Genomic DNA, 23711 nt, shown 5'->3' on the forward strand with positions numbered 1-23711 from the left:
GTTATCACCAATCAGTGTATTGATACAGTCTCAATGTGTGGAAAAGTGGGTGAGAACACCATTTGCTCAGAGCTAGTTCTAGTATTTTTCAGTTTTCTTGTTTGATTTAACCACACCTCATTTACTGTCTGCAAACATTTACTATCCCGGGTTTGTTAATGTTTTGCGTTGTTACAGATTATTTGACATAACATCTTGGTTGGAAGTAAGTTTGACAAGTTTTGTTAATATAACGTTTTATTGTTTAAAACTGACACTCGGCTGCTTGTGAATTTACCTCTTACCTGTGTTCCAGGAACTAAAGCAGGAATTGCTGCCTAACTTGTATTAATAAGTTTCAGGAAAGTGATGTCACAGGAGGGAGCAGGTGAAGAGGGGGGAAGAAAACTGATGTAAGTTATTAAGCTAACTTTAGGGTCTTTGTTTGCTTTTTTATTTATGTTTAGTGTGAAAATACAATGGCTAGATTTTAAACACTGGTTTGTTGCTAGTAAGACGTAGCTTCAATAAATTGAGATTTGTCATGTTTAGTATATACCTGTAAGATGGAAGATTCCATTGGAGCTATTTGTGTCTGAGTGGTGTCTTGGAAAAAATCAATTTCCAGGCACTGGTTTATTTATGTATGGTGCACGACATACAGAGAGCCTTAAGGACAATTAACATCAGAGTCCCACCTCCGAACAGGAAGCTCCGAATCAAAGCTCTGGCCCCCAAAGTCCACACAGGAGCTTATATTAAAGACATTGGAATACTGGAACTTAGAGGAGGAGCTCAGAGAAGCAAGGCAGTCTGGTTCCCATGAGGAGAAAATCCAACATCACTCCTGTAAACAAGTTCATTCAGTGAGAACTCATGGGACTTGGAGTAGAAGTCATGACTTATCAACAACAGGTGTTACCTTATAATAAACCCCTCCATTACACTGGCTTGAAGGTGTTTAAGCAGAACAAGTCAGTAGTTGAGGGGGAGTGGATCAGGTCAGTGTAGCTGTGTGTATGTGACACACACAGCTACACTGGTTGGTACACTGGTACATTAGTTGGTTTAAGTTATGTTCATTTTGCCAACTTAAATTTTGAGTCAATTTTTTGTAGTTTTGTAAAAACAAATTTGTCACATTTTTTTGAATAAACCACCTGCTACACTGGCTGTCCTTCTTCAGCCACTTTGGCCCGGCTGTCTCACAGTATGCCAAACACTTTTGTTGTCAAATATTCTCTAAATGTTTTGTTGTCTCTATATCAATCAATCAATCAAATTTTATTTGTATAGCACATTTCAGCAGCAAGGCATTTCAAGGTGCTTTACATAATTAAAAAACAAAATAAAAACAGCATGTAGAGTCGCCAGAATCTTCATCTTAACTCGACAGCTCTCAGTTTTAACTAGAGGTTAATTTTCTTCTGTCTAAAAATAATTGCAATGCAAATTTCAACAACGCCATCATAATGAAGCAAAAGTCATTTGCATTGTGTTAAACAATCAATCTTTGTACTATTTTTTCTTTTAGGCAGCAAAGAGAAGGAGCAAGATAAAACACCACACCCTTGACCAGCTGTACAAGGCATCACAAAATTAATCAGGGAAACATTAACACACAGCAAACCTCAAAACACGGGTCTTCAGAAGAATGAAAATCAAGAAATACTAAATTTAAAAACAATGAATTAATTTTCTATGCGAAGAAATCATTTTTTTAAAGTAACACCCATTCAGCAGTAAACAAGTATTTTTAGTGCACTTCAGTTTTCTGTTCATATTTTTATAGACATCTTTTTTTCAGCTCTTTGATTATTTTTTTTCAACAAGAACTGGTTGACTTTGTTTCTTAGGTCACTTGGACAACTTATTTATAAAGAATACTTTATTATTTTTTATTCTTTATCTAAGTACAGAGTGCAAATTAAACCAGGTTCTGCACATTGAATCTGGGCTACAGTCACATGTAAAAATGCACCCTTGTGTTTGCCAGCAGTGTTTGATATAAGAAACTTTCACACAGATTTCTGATATTCATTTACTGTGTTAATAATTTAAACAGTTACATAACATTTTCCCAGCCTCTTTGGCACTAAAGCCTCACACTGCAACCCCCCATTAAGTTCTTGAGCACCCGTTCTCAGTGGGCGGACCCTCCAGTGGCTGAGAACCAATACTTTAGCAAGTCCAGTCCAGGCTGGTACTCATCAGGGCTCAGTATCTCTGCAGCAGCACAGCCACCTTTCCTTTAAGGTTTAAGAAGCCTTTTGAACTTTCTCTTTGTGGCATAATGTCATCTTTTGAAGATAATTACCTGCATTACGGTGGAATTCCACTTCCCAAAGAGGTTTACTCAGAGGGTTTTACGTTTCTCCAAGAACTCAACTTGAAAGACGATGATGTTTTGCTTGTCACGTACCCAAGAACAGGTCAGTTTCATTGTCAAAGGGTATGTGTGTTTCTGAAAGTAGCCATGGGTAGGTGATTGATGATTTGGTTCAATGGTGCGACAACTCTTTCCTCAAATTAAACATTGATAAGACAAAAGATGTGACCATTGAAGTATGAAGTAACTTTAATCAAAGGTCAAGCCATTGAGAGAGTGCAGTCTTACAAATGTCTCGGGACAGTCATAGATGACAAACTAAACTTTGAAACAAATTTAGACAAAGTGTGTTAAAAGGCCCACCAGTGACTGTTTTGTCTAAGGAAACTGCCGTTTTAATATTGACCGAACCATAATGACCATGTTTTATTCATCTTTAACTGAATCAGTTTCATCCTTTTCTCTGGTGTCATGGTTTGGTCAAGCAACACTGAGAGAAAAGAGTTTCTTTCAGCAGATTGTTAAGCTGCCGTCTAAACTGACCAGAGAGATCCACAAATCAGTTTCATCCCTGTACATCAGCCCGGTGCAACGGATAGCCTCTTCTGTTTCAAAAGATGTTTTTCACCCCCTTTACAGGGACTTTCAGCTTCTTCCCTCCGGTCAAAGGTTTTTAGTCCCTAAATGTAGGACAAGATGCTTTAAAAATATCTTTGTTCCTACTGCTGTTACTGCAGGTACAACCTGGATGCAGCAGCTCCTTCCACTGATGCTGAATGGAGGAGATGTGACTCAAGTCCTAACCACTCCGAACTGGAAACGAGCCCCATGGGTGGAAATAAAAAAGCTGTCACACATTGTGGAACAGATGGCATCTCCACGTTCACTTGTCACACATTTACCCTTCAACCTAATGCCTCGTTCCCTCCACACTTCCAAGGCTAAGGTAACTTACAGAGAAACTAAGTCCTACATCAGTAAACTTGACAGGTTCCATGTTTTTGCACTCTGTTCCTTGCAGGTGATCTATGTCATGAGGAACCCCAGGGATGTCTTGGTGTCTTCGTACTTCTTCCATCAGACAACAAATGTTCTTGACAATCCAGGAACCCTTGATGAGTTTATTGACAAATTTCTGAGTGGCAGAGGTCAGAGGTCACATCTCACATGTGATTTATATTCTGGAGTGTCTATTAATAAATGAATACAAGCAAAACAAGTTTATCCATTTAGTTCATTACTATTGAAAAGGATTTTGTATGTAAAACAAATCTAATTAAAATAATAAGTATTTGTTTTTAAAGAGTATTTGTAATCTCTTGTCTCACATTTGTCTCGTCTGCAGTGATGTTTGGAAAATGGACAGATCATGTGAAGAGCTGGAGACATGCAGAGCTGGGCGACAGAATAATGTTCATCACATATGAAGAAATGGTCCAGGTAAATGTTTTTAAGTATATGTGGACATGATAATTAGTAGATTTCACTTAAACTTAAAAATGTCAACAAATCTACACCGTGAGGTAACCAAAATCAGAGGTGATGCTTGTTTTCTTTTGTGTTATATTGTTATTCTTGTTTTACACTTCCTTCTTATTTGGTGACTGAGGGTATAGGGGAAGTGTGTAATACATTGATTAATTAAATTAGTTAATTTTGCACTCGTGGGAAAAACAGTTATTAAAGTACTGTTTATTAGTCACAATCATTCTCATGAATTTAAAGCATTAAATCCCCTAAACGTTGTAACTTCTTTTCATCTGATAGGGACAATAAAACCACATCAAAACACTTAGAAATTATGTTTTTAAGCTTTTATGTAATGTATATTATAGTAGACAAATGTCATTATTGCAGATAATGAAGAAATGAAAATACCATCCGAATCTGATATCACAAAATTATGATCAACGTGAAAGGAAATTTTAAGACAGACAGACAGACAGGCAGACAGACAGACAGGCAGACAGACAGACAGACAGACAGACAGGCAGACAGACAGACAGACAGACAGACAGACAGACAGACAGACAGACAGACAGACAGGCTGACAGACAGACAGACAGACAGACAGACAGACAGACAGACAGACAGACAGACAGACAGACAGACAGACAGACAGACAGACAGACAGAGACTACCAAAAACATGAACTCCTCGGTGGAAGTAATAAAATGTGAAACACTCAAACTTCTCAGCTAACTTAGTGCTGGTGTGAGAAAATACGGCTTGATATCAGTGACATTAAATAAATGTACTAATGGCTTGCCACAGTACTTTTCTAAGTGTCTCTCATATGATAGAACTGCCTGCCATACCTGCTCCTCTGTCTCTCTCCGGTCCATGATCAGTGGCATCACAGAGGGTTATTTTACACAGCTGATTTAAATTGAACCGGCAGGTCTTTGTTTCGTTACGTCAATCTAAATCCACCATGCTTTGTTTGGTGTACAGTGTTTAGGTAGTATATTTCTCTGCTTCTTTTCTGTCATGGCTGTTAGCCAGATGCAGTAAAATAAACCGTGTGTCTGCTCAGAGAGTAGTGATCACCTGTGACTGACATGTTCGGTGTCAGTTCACTGTACCCATCCAAATCAGAAAAGTGATCCATGTTTTGATGAGGTCCAAAACAGATTTCTGCACGGCCCGTTAGGCTACAATATGTAAATAAATATTCTTACACTCAAAGTAAAAGTCCTTCTTCAAGTTCTTCCATGGGATTTCAGGGTCTTGAGCTAGCTTAACTTTATTGCAGATACAATGAAGTGAAGTTATTGTTTGTATTTATGCTTCCTTTGTTTATTTGTTACAACATAATGTGTTACTGGGGTTATGCCCCTTCCTTCCCTGTTTTGAACATGCCACGTTATTTACCGACTATCTTGCTTTGATTATTTGGTTGTATTTTTTAAACACGCTCAGAATAGAGGCTTATTATTCGAAGTTAAGATTTATTGCCTCTTATTTCTCTTCCAGGACCTGCCTGCTTCTATCAGGCAGATGTCAGACTTCCTGTGCTGTAATCTGAGTGAAGAAGCCATTCAGAAGACAGCGGAGCACAATTCATTCAAAAGCATGATAGATAACCCATTCAATGAGGTCCCTAAGTTTTACCTGAACTCTGACAAGGCTTCTTTCCTGAGGAAAGGTGAGCTCAACCCCTTAAAGACTATTGTCATAATTTGTCTCCAACTACTTCAGGCCCGAGGTGAACACTAATACCTGCTGATGGACCATATTAGAGGCACTTTGCCACCGTCTAGCAGTCGACCACTGGGACTGTGCAGCAAACGGGATTTTGCTTTATGAAGCAGTTTTTGAAATACTTTGATGAAAGAACAGCAATAATTGTACAGAAATTTATTTAATTCAGTTTCACAGCCCTATTCCAAGAAAAACAGCATCAATATGTTTAATTCCTATTAGTCCGAGTGTCGTGATTTTGCATTATGCCAACAATTATATTTACTGTATGTGCCATGTTCATATTAACAATCTCTACTTAATCTAGCAGCTGCTGAACAGCAAAATCATGAATAATTTGTCTTTTTATATAATTGTAAATAAGTTCAGACAGTAAGGAGTCAAAATGACCGTCATAAATCTTAATAAATTGAAACGTAAACTGACTGAACAAGATGCATCAATGTAGCATAATCCTGCACAATATTTAAACTGTAAGTAAATTTAATTATATTTATTGTTTTTAATTGAAAATATCCGGTTATCTTTACAGATTAGCACACAGAGTAGATTTACTTTTACACTGAGTTTAGTGTTTACATCAGTTTTTCACTTTTTTTTTGTTTTTATCCTAGGAATCGCTGGAGACTGGAAAAACCACCTGAACTCAGAGCAGCTGGCTCGATTCACATCTGTCATTCGAAAAGAGCTGCAAGGAGAGAGCTTCTCTCTGCCGTGGAGTCTGGAGTGATCCAGACAGAAAACAGTGGGGTGAAAAGATGAAATTAGGGCCACAATATCCATTTACTTTAGTTTAAATCATTTGACTAAAAACATTTGAATCAAACTGAAAAATATGTTTTATCATCTGTCTGCATCAGGAATTAGGATTGTTGCAGAGTCTTTTAAAGCTTTTAGAAAAATAATAATTAAAAAAATTAATCAACACTATTTTTTTCAGATAAGATGTTTTGTCTGTCCAGCATGGAAACATATTTATAATTAAAATACTGATGCTGTAGCTCCACCGGTTGATGGCTTCATGAAAATCTATTGATCTTCAAGAATAAACAGCATGCTTATTAATTAAAGCTGGTTTAACAGGTGTCTTCATACTAACACAGAAATAAAGACAGATCACTGTAACAAGAAATAAACTGTGTCTACGTTTTTGTCTTCAGGTTAGCTCTGCATGCTATAAGTTATATTCACCGTGAGCCATCATGTTGTGAGTTTTATGATTGAAAACAAGAAAAACATGTTCACCATGAGCAGATAATTGTTGTGATGATTATTTATTTTAATTTAAGCAGTTTGCAGGATTCCTCAGGAGCCCTCACACAACCGTCTCCCCTCAGGACGCAGACGCTGGTGTCTGGAGGAGGGAAACTGTTGTCCCCATGTCTGTCCAGCTCCGTAACTCCCTACCCCATCATGTGGAACCCGCTGACATTCAGCCAATTCAAAGTTGCACAGTCGTACTTTCCTAAATAAATGTTTTTTACCTTTTGTGCAATACTTGTGCCTTTTAAGCATTAGCTTTTTAAACTTGACAGAGGGGGCAGCAGTGTCTGCGTTTTTTTTTTATGTGACTGTTATATGACCCATTTTTCTATAACCACACTCACCTCTACTCACATCCTTCCACACCTAATGATACAATTCTTAGTAATGTTTAGGGTTTCATCAAACTTTACTATTTTATCATATGACTCATCTCACTGCAGCGTTTTCATTTCCTATTATGTTCTACTTATAGCATTAAGAACTGATATTTCTGTACATTTACATCTAAAAAAGGATTTCTCTTTTATGTAGTTCTAAAATATTCTCACATTTACATGTCTAACATCTCTAAAATCTGATAAAACATGGTCCTTTGCCTCATGGATCTTTCTTATTCAAGCCTACTTTGCAATAATAAAATGATTAAACTTAATAAAAATCTGTTACTGCAACACTCCAACCTTTATCTTTTATTTGCTTCCTTCTTAAATTCACTTGCCTGCCCCACATTGAAGCCTTTTTATAGGTGCACTTTCTAGGCTCTGTATCTTTATTCTTTCTAGAGACTAAAAACAGTAAAAAGAAAAGTATGAAGAATTTTATCTACAACACTTGTCAGTATTATGCTCCCTGTTCCTGCTTTAGTAAAGTAGCCTTTTTTGGACACTCATTAAAGCTTAAAATCACATTTTAAACCCTTCTGTTTGGCCACTGTCAAACAACATTTGTACATTTCATAAATATTCAAACTTCTTTCACAAATGATTACATTTATATGCTACATGAACAATGATAACTATAAAGTAGATTGAAGTGATGAAATTAATAGAGAAGACCTACAGTAGAAGGATCTACACATTATCTTCTAAATCATTTGTCAAAAAGACGTCTTGACGAGTACAGATGAAGTTCCTTTTCTCTGAGCAGTCCCTGGTGATCCAGTTGTCTGTGTTGTTCTTGGACACGGTCCCACAGTGTTTCCACCGGCTCGGGCAGTCCGGCAGCATCTCCTGGGGGTCCAACGTCTCACCGTCTGACCACCACCACTCCCCTCCCAGGAAGCGCAAACCTGTCCACACCTGACGAACACAAGTCAAGCTTTAAATTAGAAAGACACTAACTAATTAAAATCTGGTCCAAAATTATACACTGGAATAATGTTTTCATTTTGTAGATATAAACCCAAATAATTGTATCAAAGTAACAGGATTCAGCTGTCAGACCTCCTCAGTGGTGGCTCTGTAGATCCTGTCTCTAACGTAGCTGAAGTCAGAAGAGTCTGTGAAGCTCAGGAGGTCGTACTGGTATGATGATGTTGTCATGTTCCTGCAGTGACTCAGGGCGTCCTCCCACGTCTTGTTCTCAGTTACGAGCACCAGGTCATCATCAGTGCAGAGAAAATTATGCATTTCTGAGCAATTTACCTTATAATATAACTTATGAATAGAATATAAGCCACAGCTCCCAGTGATATTCTCTGTGTTGGCCCAATTCGTGGTCTGTGAAACGTCCTCTCCTGTCACTCCTTCACCAGTTCTGAAACAAACGTGTTGATAATGTGACCTTTAGCAGAAGGATTTTATCATCATGTCAAACATAGTTTCAAACTGAACACTTACTTTACATTTATCCACTTCCAGACCAATTGTTGTTCAGGATCTTCATGTAAACCGACCCACACAGGAAACAAATCATTTTTCACCAACCAGTCCATCAGTTTGTCCAGGTCCGCCATGTCCAAAGTAACCAAGTCAATATGATTCTTTTTGCAGTACTGTCTTGCATCGTCCCATTTCAACATTTTGGCAGGATAGTAAACTGTGAATTCTGGCTTTGCTTCTACACAAAGCGCAGTCACAAGTATTACTAGAGTTAACTCAGTTTGGCTGTTTTTCCTCATGTTCAGTCCAATCATCACATCAAGTCAGACGTGTCAGTGGCTGAAGAGAAGCAGTTCCTCTGCTTTTATACCAACCTGCTGGTCAGTAGCAGCTGGACACACCTCAGCAGATTCAGCTGACCAGTAGCACCGCTCCACACCTGCTGCTGGAGGGAAACCTCCACATTAACGAGTCAGACAAGGGAATGTTCACGTTCTTTTTTGTAAACCATTACCCTGAAAAGCTTGGATTTTCTCTTTCCACTGAAACACAATACTATAAAATGATATAACTTATCTGGTTTTAGTGCAAATTAGGATTTGATTTGCAGAATTGTAAAATGTGTCTCTAATCATATTCAGATGTCATATTGCCTTTTTCACTGATACATAGTGCCTTGTGTGACAACTATACTTGTAAACATCACGACTGTAAAAAACATATTTAATATCTATACAGCAAACAATTTCTGCCCTCAGGTTATGGTAATAAGGAAAGGTCTTCACCCATGGGTTATTCTGCTCGACAATAAATTAATGAACTTTCTGTGTTGGATTGTTCGTGTTTCTGAAATGTCTGAGTTTTAGATAAACTCTGAAGGTGCATGGTTGTCTGTATTTAGTGTTGTAACATTACTGCGTTTCTGTGATGTTCTGTCCAGGGTCTTACTCTGAGTTTTCTGTTATAAACAGCTTCATAAATTCATAAATTGTGCCTATTCTCAGCGCTGTTTTAGTTCATTTTGTAAATTCATAAGGCAACAAAAAGTTAATAAAAAAAGGTTGAGAACAAAAGTGAAACAAACTCAGTCGTGTGTTTCTCATTGGTTCTTAATTTAAATTGGATTTACATTTTAAATTATTTTAATTTAAAACAGTCCTTGTACTGTGAGGGAAAATCAGGCTACAGCTAAATAATTAAATTTGAATCTCTAAAAACATCCTAAACTATGTGTCCTGACTACCACAAACTTAGTTCCAGCTTCCTTTAAATAACTAGATTATCATAGCTGAGTTAAAAATGCTAAAATCAAGAGAAACAACATGAACACAAAATTCTCCAGTCTTTTTTTTTTTTCTTTTATACAGCTAGCAATCAGTGTGTCACTGCGGTTCCTTTTGTCTATGACTGGAATAGCCGAGCTGAAGTAACTATAATTTATCAACGTTATTTACCATATTTGATGTCAAGATTTCTTTCCAATTCTATCTGGTAAATTCCAGTGTTAAGGAGCAAAAAAAGTGTTCAGAAAAAAAATAGCTTCAACTGAAATGTATATAACTACATCAACAAAATGCAAAGATTATGATTAGTTTCTTATTGGCCTTCATACAGAAAAAAATGAAAAGTAAATTAACTTTGGACAATGTGAGGTTCAGTATTGTTCTCAAGAAGTAAAAAGCTTAGTTCCTTCGTGGTTCTCTCAGATTTTGTGTATTCAAAGCAGTCTTCATGCTGAGATGGGGAGATCAGGCTACAGGTAAATGACTGAATTTGAATCTTTGAGAAGACACCCTGATGATTCACATCTATCTATTTTCCAGGGTTATGTAGAAAATATGCAATCCTGTGAAAGAGTCCACAATTCTTCATATACTGCTTTCAAGAAACCACAAGCTTTTTAAAAGATCTTTTAAAGTGGTGTTGATAGAAGGTTTTCCAGGCATTCTGAAAGTTTCTCACCCCACCCCCAGCAAAAAAACTGGGGGTGGGGTGAGATGAAGGAAAATTATACACTGTAGTGACCCACAAAGGCTAAAAGAAAAACAAGATTTGGATGCTGTTATTCAACGGTTGCCTCGTGTTTGTCAGGTGTGGACAGGTTTTCACTTCCTGGGAGGAGAGTGGTGGTGGGCAGTAGGGAGGCACTGGACCACTAAAACATATTCCTGAACTGTTCAAGCCAGTGGAAACAATGTCAGACCCTGCCCTGTGTACCAAAGGTACTGAAAACAAACAAAAACAAACATGATTCTCATAGTGCTGCCACGACCATTCAGGTAAGAGTGAGCACACTGCAGCAGCATCATCTTCCCCCACATGGGGCTGTTGGGGAAACTAAAGACGGTAGAAAGCTGCAGTCCAACATGGGTCAGAACATTCTCTCTCTAGCCTACTTTTTCTCATTCAATGCCTTGACTGTTTCTGTCAATGCTTTTCCATCTCACTGCACTCTTTACCCATGACTACTCAATCACTTAACCATACTCACCTGTGCCTGTCTAATTATCCTCCAGGTTATTCACCTCGCTCTGCTTCAGATCTGCACGGTGGTTCCTGCTATCCTGTATCCAGCACTGCATTGTTCCATTTTTAAAAACACACAAACACTAATTGTTTCAGTGTGTCAGCTGGATTCTTTTGGGGTCCAAAGAATCCCAAACCATAACAATTGTTCTGTGTGGCGAAATCTGCACAATGGTCAAATGTGGAAACTGATTAACTTAAAAAGTTAATCAGTTGTAAAAGTACATTCAATGATTACTTTTTGCGAGTTTCATAAAAATTTGTCCAGTAGTTCATAATATCTAATGCTGACATCCACGGGCAGAAACATGTCTGCCTTTCACCTTTGGGTGGTGGGTCATAAGTTGTTATATACACAAAAATACAAGGAGAAATTTAGGAGCTTCGGCAGTAAGGTGCCACTACTGAAACACCATCTTATATCTGACCATTCGGGGCTCAGTAATCTACCCAACTTCACTTTGACAGGCAGTTAATGGATTCCTACTTGTAGAAAACAAACCAGATCAAAATCAACTAAACGCAGTCTTTCAAAGGTTTTTAGCAGAAAGTGTTGTTCAATGTTTGATTCAACCTTTGTACATTCAAAACAGGGGAGGTCTGGTTACAGGTAAAAGACTTCTTTGAGAACATTATTTACATCTATGCAGTTAAAGAAGAGAAAGATATAAAATACTGTGCAAAAGTCCTGAGTCAGTCCTCATTTATTCATATTTTGTTTCCAAGGAGCCACACTTCCTTGTAACCTTCTAAAGCAGTGGTCTTCAACCCTGGTCCTGGAGGGCCACTATCCTGCAGGTTTTACTTGTTTCTCTGCTCCAACACAGCTGATTTGAATCAATGGGTGATTAACAGGCTTCTGCAGAACACGAAGAAGTAATTTAACCACTGAATCAGGTGTGTTGGAGCAGGGAAACAAGTAAACCATGCAGGATAGTGGCCCTTGAGGACCAGGATTGAAGACCCCTGCTCTAAAGTGAAATATTAGCCCTCCTGGAGGTCTTTTCAAATCTTTTTTTTTTTAAATTGGCTTCTTTTTACTCATTTTTAGTCCAGTTATTTTCAACCTAGTGCTTCATTATTTTCAGAGGACTATTTGTGTATGTCAACTATATAATTCTGTAAAACTCAAAGATTGTTTAAAATAAAAAGCTAAAGCTGTGTTCACTGCTTCCTATCCTAAAAAGGCCACATATTTTATTGATAAAACTTTATTGATCTCTTGGGAAGACTCCTCCAGGCAAATTAAAACTATATAGTATGTGTGGAGTCAAAATTGGGGAATTGTGTGCTGTATTTACGTGTTTAGATATCATAAGGCGTGTTTTAGGCATTTTATGGCATCATTTTAGAATGATGTATGTTCTAAATTGTTTATTCAGAAACACTTTTCATAGCTAATCTTGTGCTTATCATTGAGTAGTTTTAATAGTTTTAGTTGTAGTTTGGCTAGTTTTTTCCCCCCCTTGTTGTTCCTGAAGTTCACAGATACAAACTTCCTCACGGAATGAGTAAAAGAACTTGAGGGACACAGAAGAGCAGCAGAGGGATGCTAGTTTGACGACTGAGTGGACAGAAATCTACAAAATGAATATGTTTTTCTAACATTACATTTAATGTTGCCCGGTTATTAGAAACTGAGCCTGCATGTATTAAAAAGTCAACCGTTTGGCTTGAAGCTAATTAGATCAAACCCTAGTTCTGTTCTAATAACTTAGTAATCATGTTTAATGTCTCAACCGTAAAACAAACAGGACAACTTGACCTCCTAGTGTGGCCAAATCACTAAGTTTCTTGAACATTTGGTGCCACCTGCTGTCTTTCCTCTTAACTGCAGTAAGCGTAAGAATTTCACTGTAATAAGAATAAAACAGCTCACTGAGCTTTTAAAGAAAAAGGTCTGAAATATTTAGGTCTTGAAAATGTTTCACCAGGAGCCCAGTGGCAGTTGTAATGTTTAATATATGTCATGGTTTAATTTTCTTTAAAAAGTGTTTTAGATTGAAAGACAAAACAGAAACATAGCAATACATGTAAGACAACAGACGAGGCTGACAATGTTAACAAACAGATGATTCCCTTATTCATCAGATTCAGTGAAACTTTTGAGTCTGAAGAGCTGACTTTTATCTGAACTCATTCCCAGCCGAGTGGTGTAGATCCAGCTTTCTTACAGAACCAGTGGAGGTGGGGATGGGATTTGAGCGTTATGACTCAGCCATAAGGAACCAGCTGTCTGATGAGAAATCTCAAACACCACTGATTTATTTTAGAGTAAGATTCATAAATACATTCATGTTGCCTTCAGAAGAGGTTAGATTACTGAGAGGTAAAAGGAACACACTTGTTGAACATCCTGTATGTCCTGTTTTGTGTGTATAAATGTCTTACAAAGCTTTCTCTTTGTCCCATTATGGAACATTATACTTTTGTGTCAGTTTGTGGATTTATTTGCTAAGAAATGTCTTTCTTTCTGTCCTAAATTCTTTTTGTGGACTATCATGTTACTATCATGTTTTTAATTAACTGCTGTGTGGCGCATACAAGATACTCAATGAAGACAATCATATTGTTAGAAATTCAGATTGGAAGATTGACAACAAGGGACATTATTATAATGTTGCACTTAATAACTTTTTATTCAACTATGCTTGTAACAGTTATAATAACATTTTCATGCAGTTCACACAAACATTAGCAAACAAACTGAATACTACAGGAGAGTTTTTTAAAAGAAAGTGACTAAAACATTATTTGTTGCTTTTGTCTTTCAAATTTGCAACATATAACCTTTACAGTTTTTAGAAGGCAAGAAAAAAATGCATCCTACTATAATTTTGTTTGGGGTTCGTCTTTTGGTATCTAAATGATCATGTTCTGCATCATTCTTAACTTAAAAAAATCAACTTAATGAAGATTTAAATGATGCCCTAGGTCTTCAATAAATATTTTAAGGATCTGCTGTGTGCTGTAATAAAGACACTTGTTGTTGAGAAATGAGGGAGTTCAAGCCATTTTAGTCAAACCTTGAAAATAATGTTATGATTCTCAGCGACTACCACATCAAATAATAGCTAGAGTTATATAGATAGTTATGATAATAGAGTTATAGCCCTTTCTGTGTTTTTAAGGTTAGTTGATTGTAGAAGTAAAGTTAAATTTTAACTTCAGAAACTAATCAGTTGTAGATGGACAAGCAATAATTATTTTCTGATTCTTTCATTAAAATTAATTTAGTGGTTCATGAGATTATTTTGTAATAGATAGACACAAGCACACAAACATACATGGGAAAAACAAATTATCCCCTGCAGGTGATAACAACACCCTAACTTCATGTTTGTAAAATATTTTCTCATTGTCACTGTCAACCAATAAATGTAGATTTCTTCAGTATCTAAACTCCTATCACAAATAATTTATATTATGCGAAAAAGGAAATATCAGTGTAAGATGGGATATGATAATAAAACTAAGAAACTCTAAGAAGGATCTACACATTATCTTCTAAATCATTTGTCAAAAAGACGTCTTGACGAGTACAGATGAAGTTCCTTTTCTCTGAGCAGTCCCTGGTGATCCAGTTGTCTGTGTTGTTCTTGGACACGGTCCCACAGTGTTTCCACCGGCTCGGGCAGTCCGGCAGCATCTCCTGGGGGTCCAACGTCTCACCGTCTGACCACCACCACTCCCCTCCCAGGAAGCGCAAACCTGTCCACACCTGACGAACACAAGTCAAGCTTTAAATTAGAAAGACACTAACTAATTAAAATCTGGTCCAAAATTATACACTAGAATAATGTTTTCATTTTGTAGATATAAAAAATCAAATAGTTCTATCAAAGTAACAGGATTCAGCTGTCAGACCTCCTCAGTGGTGGCTCTGTAGATCCTGTCTCTAACGTAGCTGAAGTCAGAAGAGTCTGTGAAGCTCAGGAGGTCGTACTGGTATGATGATGTTGTCATGTTCCTGCAGTGACTCAGGGCGTCCTCCCACGTCTTGTTCTCAGTTACGAGCACCAGGTTGTCATCAAAGCAGAGAAAATAAAGCTTTGTGGAGCACAACGTTTGGTAATATATTTCGTTATAAGAGCCACAGTGACCAAAATATTCAAACTTCGTCCAGGTCAAGTTCTTTGAGACGTCCTCTCCTGTCAGGCCTTCACCAGTTCTGAAACAAAGATAACACGGTAATAAAAAGAAAAGTTTAGCAGCAGAGTTTCTATTTCATTTAAATTGGTTGTCATGATGAAGATAGCCTCAAACAGAAAACTTACTTTATATTTATCCACTTCCAGACTGAACTTTGGTCAGGATCTTCACGTAAACCGATCCACATAGGTGCGTAATATTCTCCTCCCCCCAAGTCTGCCAGGTCAATGGCCTCTATGTTCCCTGTCACCAAGTCAATATAATTCTCTCTACAATATTTTCTTGCATCATCCCAACCCAGCTCTTCATTGGGACTGTAAACTAGTATTTCTACCTCTGCTTCTAACCAAAACACAGCCATGAGCAGGATGATTAGAGCTAACTCAGGATGGCTCTTTTTCTCCATGTCCAACCCAAACGTCACATTAAGTCAGACGTGTCAGTGCAGTGGGTGAAGAGAAGCAGTTCCTCTGCTTTTATACCAACCCGTTGGTACCAGCTGGACACACCTCACCAGATTTAGCTGACCAGTAGCACCACTCCACACACACCTGCTGTTGAGCCCAATTTTCCAATTTTAGAAGAGTGTGTTCAGGGTGTAGTTTGTTTTTCTTTCCATAATTTTATTTTGTTATTGGTGTTTTTTTTTATTTCTGTCTAAATTTAAAATTGTTTCACTCATTACAAAGAGCACGGATTACTGGATCTGTTGTATATTAAGTGATCAGAAACACTGGTGGAGTGAATAAAGTCAAACAACATAAACAGTTATGTTTTGATTACATTTTTGAAAGTACATGATATCATTAAAAACCATTAAGGATAACAGTATCAAACAGAGCAAAGTCGACCCACATTCAATCATGTGTGGTTTATTGCATCTTTAGTTTAAATTTCATTTGCATTTAATTCAAATTCATTTAATTTAAAACAGTCTTTGTTCTTCAAGGCAGAAATCAGGCTACAGGTAAATAATCTAATTTGAATGTTTAAAAAGACACAGTGGTTACATCTTATGCTAATCTGTGTGTGTGACGAATTCAAACTTAGTTCCAACAAAATCAAGACAGCTGAGCTGAAAATGTGGGAACCAATGAGAAAAAAAATATATACAGACACATATGAGATCCAGCTAAAATGACCAGTATACCCTGCTGTATTCAGATGAGTGTCAAGGAGAGGGAACTGCCAAGCCAGGTACATAAATGTTTGTCAGAGCTGACAAGTTGTAATGCTGTACCATTTAAGGAGGTGATATCGACATGACAGGTCATCAGATGTAACCTCTGGTTTAAAATCATGAGTTTGATGTTGTTTGTGCCTAAAAGAAGGTGAAGGTTTAAGCATTGGTACCCTTGAATAAAGTGTACATTAGCAAGAAAAAGTGAAGTGATTGACTACTTTTGTTTTATTTTCATGTATATTTAAGTTTAAAGGTAATATGTTTTTGAAGTTCATATTTACAATTTTGCGTATTAGTGACAATTAGAGGCACATTAAAGACAATTTGGGACTCAGTTTTCTCAGTATCAGTACCCAAGACATGGTTGATTGGTGGATTCACAGCCATAGATTATCAAAAAAAACAGAATTAACCAAATGCGTTTTTTAATAGAGTCTTAAGTAAAAGGCTTTTCTCCTTGGTGTTTGATTCAAATTGTTTCCATTCAAAATAGTGTTTGTGCTTGGCTGGGAAAATCAGGTTACAGGTAAATGACTGAATTTGAATCTTTTATAAGGCATGCTGGTGATTTACATCCATGGCTTTTCAAGGGTAGAAAGACAAAGTGCATACAGAGGTTCTGCCTCTTACATCTTGCTATTATGTGCTGGACTGTCTCAGGGGCATCTTTACTCAGCCTGCATCTTGGGTCCTGTCTGGTGTGATAGACCCCAGCCTCTGTTGTTCTTGTGCTGCCATGATTAAAAGCCTCTGTGCTGTCCTTCAGTCCAGCCCTCTGTAGCCACTGGTAGGATTTGTTGATATTAGCCCCTTACTCAGTCTGCCGGTGGTACATGTCGTACAGTGGCTTATCTTTGCATGATGGTTCCTGTTTCTCCTCTTCCACATTGGGTTTCTGCTGCCTGAGACATTCACTTAGCAGATCATCACTGGGGGCTTTCTTCCTGATGCACTCCAGGGTCTTGGTTGTTTCATCCTTTATAGTTGCTCTGATCCTGACTCTGCCTCTCTCCTTTCTCTTAGTGTCTCAGGGTGCTGGATGTAGTGTGGAACCCCTCTGTGCATTGTGAGGAGCTTTCGTGTCTTGATGTCAGAGGCTTCTATCTCCTCCTTTGACCAGGTTATTATACCAGCAGGGTATCTGATGACTGGCCCCACATACGTGTGGATGGCTTGAACTTTGTTCTTACCATTCAGCTGCCTTACCCTCTGTAGGTATTTGGTTGTGGTGGAGTTCCTTGTGGCCTCATCCAGGTTTCCAAGACACTTGTAGCTGTCCTGGACATCTGCAGTGTTGCCTTCAGGTAGTTCAACCCTTTCAGTTGCGATCACCTTGATGTCCTTGTCCCTTCCACAACATCTACCTCTATCTCTTGGCTTCAAGGTCACAAAGAGCAGTTGTTAAAATATCCCATTACAACATAGGACATCTCTTTAATCAACTTCAACTCAGTTCATTTATATAGCTCCAAGTCACAACAAAGGTCATTTCAGGGCACTAAACAAAAAAAGAAAAAAAAAAGAAAATCAAGTCTAAATCATAAATTAATTGAGATTCAGATTCAGATCCAGTTACAGCCAATTCAATTGTTATTATAATGCAATACATTCACATAAAGTACATTATAAAATACTAATTTGTAAAAGTTCTCTATCCAAAGAAGGCAATGAGCCATCAGCTGTTTCCCATAAGCCTTTAATAAACTAACACCATGTCAATATGCCCATGTATGTTGTGTAAAACTAGTTAATACATTTTTTTAATGCTTTTTAAGGAAGATTGATAGAAATCTTAAATGTGTTGCACATCTGAATACACCAAACTAGATGCTAAAATGGTTGTTGTAAAACAGTTTTTAATGGAGAGATACCATGCTATTTTTGATAAATTTGTGACTGACAATAATAACAAGCATAATCAACATCATGACTGTGACAAAATATTAATAAATACATACATACATACATACATACATACATAAATACATACATACATACATACATACATACATACATACATACATAAATACATACATACATACATACATACATACATACATACATACATACATACATACATACATACATACATACATACATACATACATACATACATACATACATATGTTACAAATGTTTATACACATATATTGTATATAAACATTTATAAGGTTATCTATTTTCAAATGCAGCTTATATTCCTTCATTTGATGTGTGCCTTGAAAAGTACTCATTTTGACCAAACCTTTTTGTCTTTGCCCGTTTTTTTATTTCCCTGAAAAAACTGAGACACCCTTAACCCCTGGTGTCAGTGGGTAGGCCTAAAGAGAAGAGAAAATGTGTGGACTGGGATCCAGTCTTAGTCTGATCCCTTCGCTGAAAGATTTGTTTTTCTACTTTTAGTTTGTTGTTTTTTTTTATTTCTAAGCAGAGTTATATTAGATCTGCCTTTCAGGTTCTTCCATCTGCTGCACACTAACAATAAAATGGACACAACAGTTAACAATATACATCCTTAGCCATGAAGACACATCTAAAGTGGCAAGACTTTCATGGACCTGTCAGCTCAACATTAAAGAAAAGGACCAATGAACTCAGAACACCCAAACACACATTTACTGCTGCTTTCTGCTGTAATCGTCTTGACTTCTGATTTGTGTCTCTGTGATATTTCTCCCCCTGCCTCTCGCACAGTGACTGCTGGGGATAGGCACCAGCTCCCCATGACCCGGAATGGAGAAGCGGGTAAAGAAAATAGATGGATAGATGGATGGATGGATGGATGGATGGATGGATGGATGGATGGATGGATGGATGGATGGATGGATGTTGGATGGATGGATGGATGGATGTTGGATGGATGGATGGATGGATGGATATTTCTCCTTTCCCCTTCTATTTTCAAGCCTAACTAAACTCCCCGAGCCTTTATTCTGCGAATGCATTAAAATATGTCTCAAAACTGTCATGTTATCAATCTGTATTCCTAAAGCTAAATCTCTTTAATAAATATTTTAACATTCTTCAGTGTGGCGTAATAAAAGAAGGCACTTATTGTTGTTGAGAAATAACAGGAGTCGTAGCCGTTTTGGTCAAACCTTGAAAATAACGTTAAGCATGATCTTATGCAAAACCAAGAGACGCATGTGTTGTAAATGACTCTCAGTGGCAGACACATCAAATATTAACTCAGTGTCTAAAATTAAATGTCAGTGTCAGTTTTATTTATATAGCACATTTAAAACAACAGTAGTTGACCAAAGTGCTTCACAATTTACGCCAACCACCAAACACAGAATGAGATTACAACAAAATGCATTAAAAAGAGAAAAATATAAACAGTAAACAGAAAACAAGTTGGGTGAAAGTATCATAAAAACATAATTCAAACTGTATTAAAACACAGTGAAAATACATGCGTTTTTAAAAGAGATTTAAAAAGAGGAAGTGAAGATGTCAGAGGGCAGCAGAAAAAGCCCGATCTTCTCTGAGCTTCTACAGTAGAAGGATCTACACATTATCTCCTACATCATTTGTCAAAAAGACATCTTGACGAGAACAGATGAAGTTCCTTTTCTCTGAGCAGTCCCTGGTGATCCAGTTGTCTGTGTTGTTCTTGGACACGGTCCCACAGTGTTTCCACCGGCTCGGGCAGTCCGGCAGCATCTCCTGGGGGTCCAACGTCTCACCGTCTGACCACCACCACTCCCCTCCCAGGAAGCGCAAACCTGTCCACACCTGACGAACACAAGTCAAGCTTTAAATTAGAAAGACACTAACTAATTAAAATCTGGTCCAAAATTATACACTGGAATAATGTTTTCATTTTGTAGATATAAACCCAAATAATTGTATCAAAGTAACAGGATTCAGCTGTCAGACCTCCTCAGTGGTGGCTCTGTAGATCCTGTCTCTAACGTAGCTGAAGTCAGAAGAGTCTGTGAAGCTCAGGAGGTCGTACTGGTATGATGATGTTGTCATGTTCCTGCAGTGACTCAGGGCGTCCTCCCACGTCTTGTTCTCAGTTACGAGCACCAGGTCATCATCAGTGCAGAGAAAATTATGCATTTCTGAGCAATTTACCTTATAATATAACTTATGAATAGAATATAAGCCACAGCTCCCAGTGATATTCTCTGTGTTGGCCCAATTCGTGGTCTGTGAAACGTCCTCTCCTGTCACTCCTTCACCAGTTCTGAAACAAACGTGTTGATAATGTGACCTTTAGCAGAAGGATTTTATCATCATGTCAAACATAGTTTCAAACTGAACACTTACTTTACATTTATCCACTTCCAGACCAATTGTTGTTCAGGATCTTCATGTAAACCGACCCACACAGGAAACAAATCATTTTTCACCAACCAGTCCATCAGTTTGTCCAGGTCCGCCATGTCCAAAGTAACCAAGTCAATATGATTCTTTTTGCAGTACTGTCTTGCATCGTCCCATTTCAACATTTTGGCAGGATAGTAAACTGTGAATTCTGGCTTTGCTTCTACACAAAGCGCAGTCACAAGTATTACTAGAGTTAACTCAGTTTGGCTGTTTTTCCTCATGTTCAGTCCAATCATCACATCAAGTCAGACGTGTCAGTGGCTGAAGAGAAGCAGTTCCTCTGCTTTTATACCAACCTGCTGGTCAGTAGCAGCTGGACACACCTCAGCAGATTCAGCTGACCAGTAGCACCGCTCCACACCTGCTGCTGGAGGGAAACCTCCACATTAATGAGTCAGACCTTCCAGTTTTTGAAGAGTGTGTTCGGGTATGATTATGTTGTAAAATACTCTTGAAATCATTGTTTCTCTCAAGTTTCCAACAAAAACACAATGCTGTAAATTTTGTATCATTATTTGCCAAAATGCTCGGTTCAGTTTTGTTGTTATATGAAGGTAAAATTTTTGTTTGGCTAATGCGACTTTTCAGATTAAACGTAATTTCAGTCCATTTCTCCTATATTTTTGATGACTCCTTCCACTTTTCATTCATCAGACTAGTCAATTGTGTTTTATTTATTTGTTGCACAATTATCAGCAGCAGTTCTTTTCTGCTGAAATTTATTTGCTTCATTAATTTCTGTACTTTATGGTTTCACCTAAAGCATAATTTCTGTATATTGTTCAATATCTGTACACAATATTTTATTGTATTGTACAGTATTTGAGAGACACCACCAGCTGAAGCCAAATGCTTTACATGTTTTACACATTTGGCCATTAAATAAAAAATAAATAAACAGCTTAAGTAATTATGGTTATGATTTAGCATTTCTTTTTATTTTGTAAGTATATAATATTCTTGAAATGGTAAAGAAAAAGTTTCAAACAAAACAAAGTCGGCCCACACTCATTTATGTGCATAAGCATTTTTCAATGTTGTTGTTGTTTTGCATTTAATTCAAATGTTCCTCATTTAAAACAGTCTTTGTATTGTGATGGAAAAATCAGGTGACAGACAAATAATTAAATTTGAATTTTGGTTACATCTTTTGGTGATTTGTCTGCCTGACCAATTCAACATAAAGAATATCTATTAAATAACAAAAGCAGAGCAGCTGAGTTACAAATGTAAACAAAGACACAAACACACAGTCTCCTAAGACTTTTCTTTTAAATAAATTAGATACTATTCAGCGTGTCTAATCTGAGAACCGAGTTTGGTTTATTCTGTTTACAGCTAGGATGCTCAGTCCGCACTATCAGGCATGTTTTAACCTTTCGGTGTCACATACTCTCAGAGTTTATCATTCACTACACATATCTTGCATTATGGGAGCAATCAGGGGCACATAAGGCCAATTTATGATGAAGTATCCTTCTAACAGATGCTTTGATATGTGGACATTTGATTGAAGGATTCATAGCTATAAAGAAAAAAACAAATATGCAGTTTTATGAAGATTTTTAATGTTAAGATTTTGTTTATTAGTGTCCGATTCCCATTTTGTGCATTCAAAATCATTGTAGTGGTTAGATAGGGAGATCGAGTTACAGGTAAATGACTGAATTTGAATCTTTGAGAAGACATGCTGATTTACATGTATGCATTTTCGAGAGCAGAAAGAACGTAAACACAAAGTGAATGCAAATGCCTTGGATGGATGTTTGTCAACCCTGTCATAGTTTATTTAAAGTATATATAAGGTATTTGTTTTAGTCTGTCCATGAGAGAAATCCCAGACATGTTTTCCCAGCTCCTCCTGGGAAAATCCCAACATGTTCCTGGACCAGTGTGGATAAATAAACCCTTCAGCGAAGTTCTGGGTCTTCTGTGGAGTCTCCTCCCGTTGGGATGTGTCTGGAAAACTTCTAGAAGGAGATATCCAGGAGGAATCCTATGACCGAAGCACCTCAGCTTGCTTCTTTCGAAGTGGAGGAGCAGCGGCTCCACTCCGAGCTCCTGGATGATGGAGCTCCTCCCCTTATCACTGAGGCTGAGCCTTGCCCCCCCTTCAGAAAGAAGCACATTTCAGCTGCTTGCATCCAGGACCTCGTTGTTTTTGTCTTGATCACAGGTGAGGGTCGGAACACAGATGAACCAGTCATTTAATTTTGACAGCACTAAATGAAGAGATATATTATGAAAATCCAGTCAACAGAAACTGTGTGCCTCAGAGAACTGGTACACGAGTGTCCACTGTTTTATGTCTCTGCCTGGACAGTTACCAGACCCTCCTGTTCATGTGAAATTCCACCTGTTGTCTGTCTCCCACCATGATCAACCTCATCAGGTTCAACTTCCACCACATCTGGGACTACATTACTGCTGCTGCCTGTGGTTTCCCTGCAGCCACAAGAAAAAAAAACCCAACAACTATTTGACCTTTTTACATTTTGACACATCATTTTTAAAAAGATTTAGCTTTCTTTTCTTTTAACTGTACTCATCTGACTTTCTCTTTTCTGCTTGCATCATTTCATCTAATGATTGTCTCTTGTTTGTTTGTTTTTTTACCATATCATAAAGATAACAATTACAATGATCATCTTTATTTGATTTATCACTACCGATTATTATAAATCTGGTACAAGTCTCACTAGAATCAGTCCTCAGGAATGTCTAATTGTTCTCCAGAATTTTCACGTGTACATTTCTGATATATGCTACGTATTATATTGGAGTGTATTTGTAACTTTGTCAAAACTGGAAGACTGCATGTTCTGTTTGTGTGAAGAAGCATATATATATATATATATATATATATATATATATATATATATATATATATATATATATATATATATATATATAT

At 37.4% G+C, this 23711-nt stretch overlaps 4 protein-coding genes across 4 annotated transcripts; 1 reads left to right on the forward strand and 3 right to left on the reverse strand.

Moving 5' to 3' along the window:
- The first annotated feature begins 2154 nt into the window (after positions 1–2154).
- Positions 2155–6795, forward strand: LOC108232222 (sulfotransferase 2B1-like). Its single transcript, XM_017409851.3, has 6 exons — positions 2155–2411; positions 3046–3254; positions 3330–3456; positions 3654–3748; positions 5285–5456; positions 6127–6795. Exons 1-6 carry the CDS (start codon positions 2273–2275, stop codon positions 6240–6242), a joined length of 858 nt encoding a protein of 285 aa, XP_017265340.1. The 5' UTR covers positions 2155–2272; the 3' UTR covers positions 6243–6795.
- A 28-nt stretch (positions 6796–6823) lies between these two features.
- On the reverse strand, positions 6824–9048 carry LOC108232223. The gene is made up of 3 exons (XM_017409852.3): positions 8617–9048; positions 8221–8533; positions 6824–8076 (listed from the first exon to the last, which is right to left on the reverse strand). Exons 1-3 carry the CDS (start codon positions 8910–8912, stop codon positions 7849–7851), a joined length of 837 nt encoding a protein of 278 aa, XP_017265341.1. The 5' UTR covers positions 8913–9048; the 3' UTR covers positions 6824–7848.
- A 4613-nt stretch (positions 9049–13661) lies between these two features.
- Positions 13662–15706, reverse strand: LOC108232264. Its single transcript, XM_017409906.3, has 3 exons — positions 15402–15706; positions 14992–15295; positions 13662–14845 (listed from the first exon to the last, which is right to left on the reverse strand). Exons 1-3 carry the CDS (start codon positions 15680–15682, stop codon positions 14618–14620), a joined length of 813 nt encoding a protein of 270 aa, XP_017265395.2. The 5' UTR covers positions 15683–15706; the 3' UTR covers positions 13662–14617.
- Positions 15707–19801: 4095 nt separating this feature from the next.
- LOC108232267 lies at positions 19802–21132 on the reverse strand. The gene is made up of 3 exons (XM_017409909.3): positions 20738–21132; positions 20342–20654; positions 19802–20197 (listed from the first exon to the last, which is right to left on the reverse strand). Exons 1-3 carry the CDS (start codon positions 21031–21033, stop codon positions 19970–19972), a joined length of 837 nt encoding a protein of 278 aa, XP_017265398.1. The 5' UTR covers positions 21034–21132; the 3' UTR covers positions 19802–19969.
- Between the last annotated feature and the right edge of the window lie 2579 nt (positions 21133–23711).

Source organism: Kryptolebias marmoratus, linkage group LG16 (genome assembly GCF_001649575.2).
Source record: "Kryptolebias marmoratus isolate JLee-2015 linkage group LG16, ASM164957v2, whole genome shotgun sequence".
Classification (NCBI taxonomy): Eukaryota; Metazoa; Chordata; class Actinopteri; order Cyprinodontiformes; family Rivulidae; genus Kryptolebias; species Kryptolebias marmoratus.

What these genes read in the sequence shown, in the direction of transcription:
- LOC108232222 (XM_017409851.3), top strand. Translation starts at nt 2,273, where the DNA reads ATGTCATCTTTTGAAGATAATTACCTGCATTACGGTGGAATTCCACTT. An exon ending in TGTCACGTACCCAAGAACAG is followed by an intron (nt 2,412 to 3,045) that starts GTCAGTTTCATT and finishes CTGTTACTGCAG; the next exon opens with GTACAACCTGGATGCAGCAG. An exon ending in CAAATTTCTGAGTGGCAGAG is followed by an intron (nt 3,457 to 3,653) that starts GTCAGAGGTCAC and finishes TCTCGTCTGCAG; the next exon opens with TGATGTTTGGAAAATGGACA.
- LOC108232223 (XM_017409852.3), bottom strand. Translation starts at nt 8,912, where the DNA reads ATGATTGGACTGAACATGAGGAAAAACAGCCAAACTGAGTTAACTCTA. An exon ending in TGGAAGTGGATAAATGTAAA is followed by an intron (nt 8,534 to 8,616) that starts GTAAGTGTTCAG and finishes CGTTTGTTTCAG; the next exon opens with AACTGGTGAAGGAGTGACAG. An exon ending in ACAGAGCCACCACTGAGGAG is followed by an intron (nt 8,077 to 8,220) that starts GTCTGACAGCTG and finishes TGTGTTCGTCAG; the next exon opens with GTGTGGACAGGTTTGCGCTT.
- LOC108232264 (XM_017409906.3), bottom strand. Translation starts at nt 15,682, where the DNA reads ATGGAGAAAAAGAGCCATCCTGAGTTAGCTCTAATCATCCTGCTCATG. An exon ending in TGGAAGTGGATAAATATAAA is followed by an intron (nt 15,296 to 15,401) that starts GTAAGTTTTCTG and finishes TCTTTGTTTCAG; the next exon opens with AACTGGTGAAGGCCTGACAG. An exon ending in ACAGAGCCACCACTGAGGAG is followed by an intron (nt 14,846 to 14,991) that starts GTCTGACAGCTG and finishes TGTGTTCGTCAG; the next exon opens with GTGTGGACAGGTTTGCGCTT.
- LOC108232267 (XM_017409909.3), bottom strand. Translation starts at nt 21,033, where the DNA reads ATGATTGGACTGAACATGAGGAAAAACAGCCAAACTGAGTTAACTCTA. An exon ending in TGGAAGTGGATAAATGTAAA is followed by an intron (nt 20,655 to 20,737) that starts GTAAGTGTTCAG and finishes CGTTTGTTTCAG; the next exon opens with AACTGGTGAAGGAGTGACAG. An exon ending in ACAGAGCCACCACTGAGGAG is followed by an intron (nt 20,198 to 20,341) that starts GTCTGACAGCTG and finishes TGTGTTCGTCAG; the next exon opens with GTGTGGACAGGTTTGCGCTT.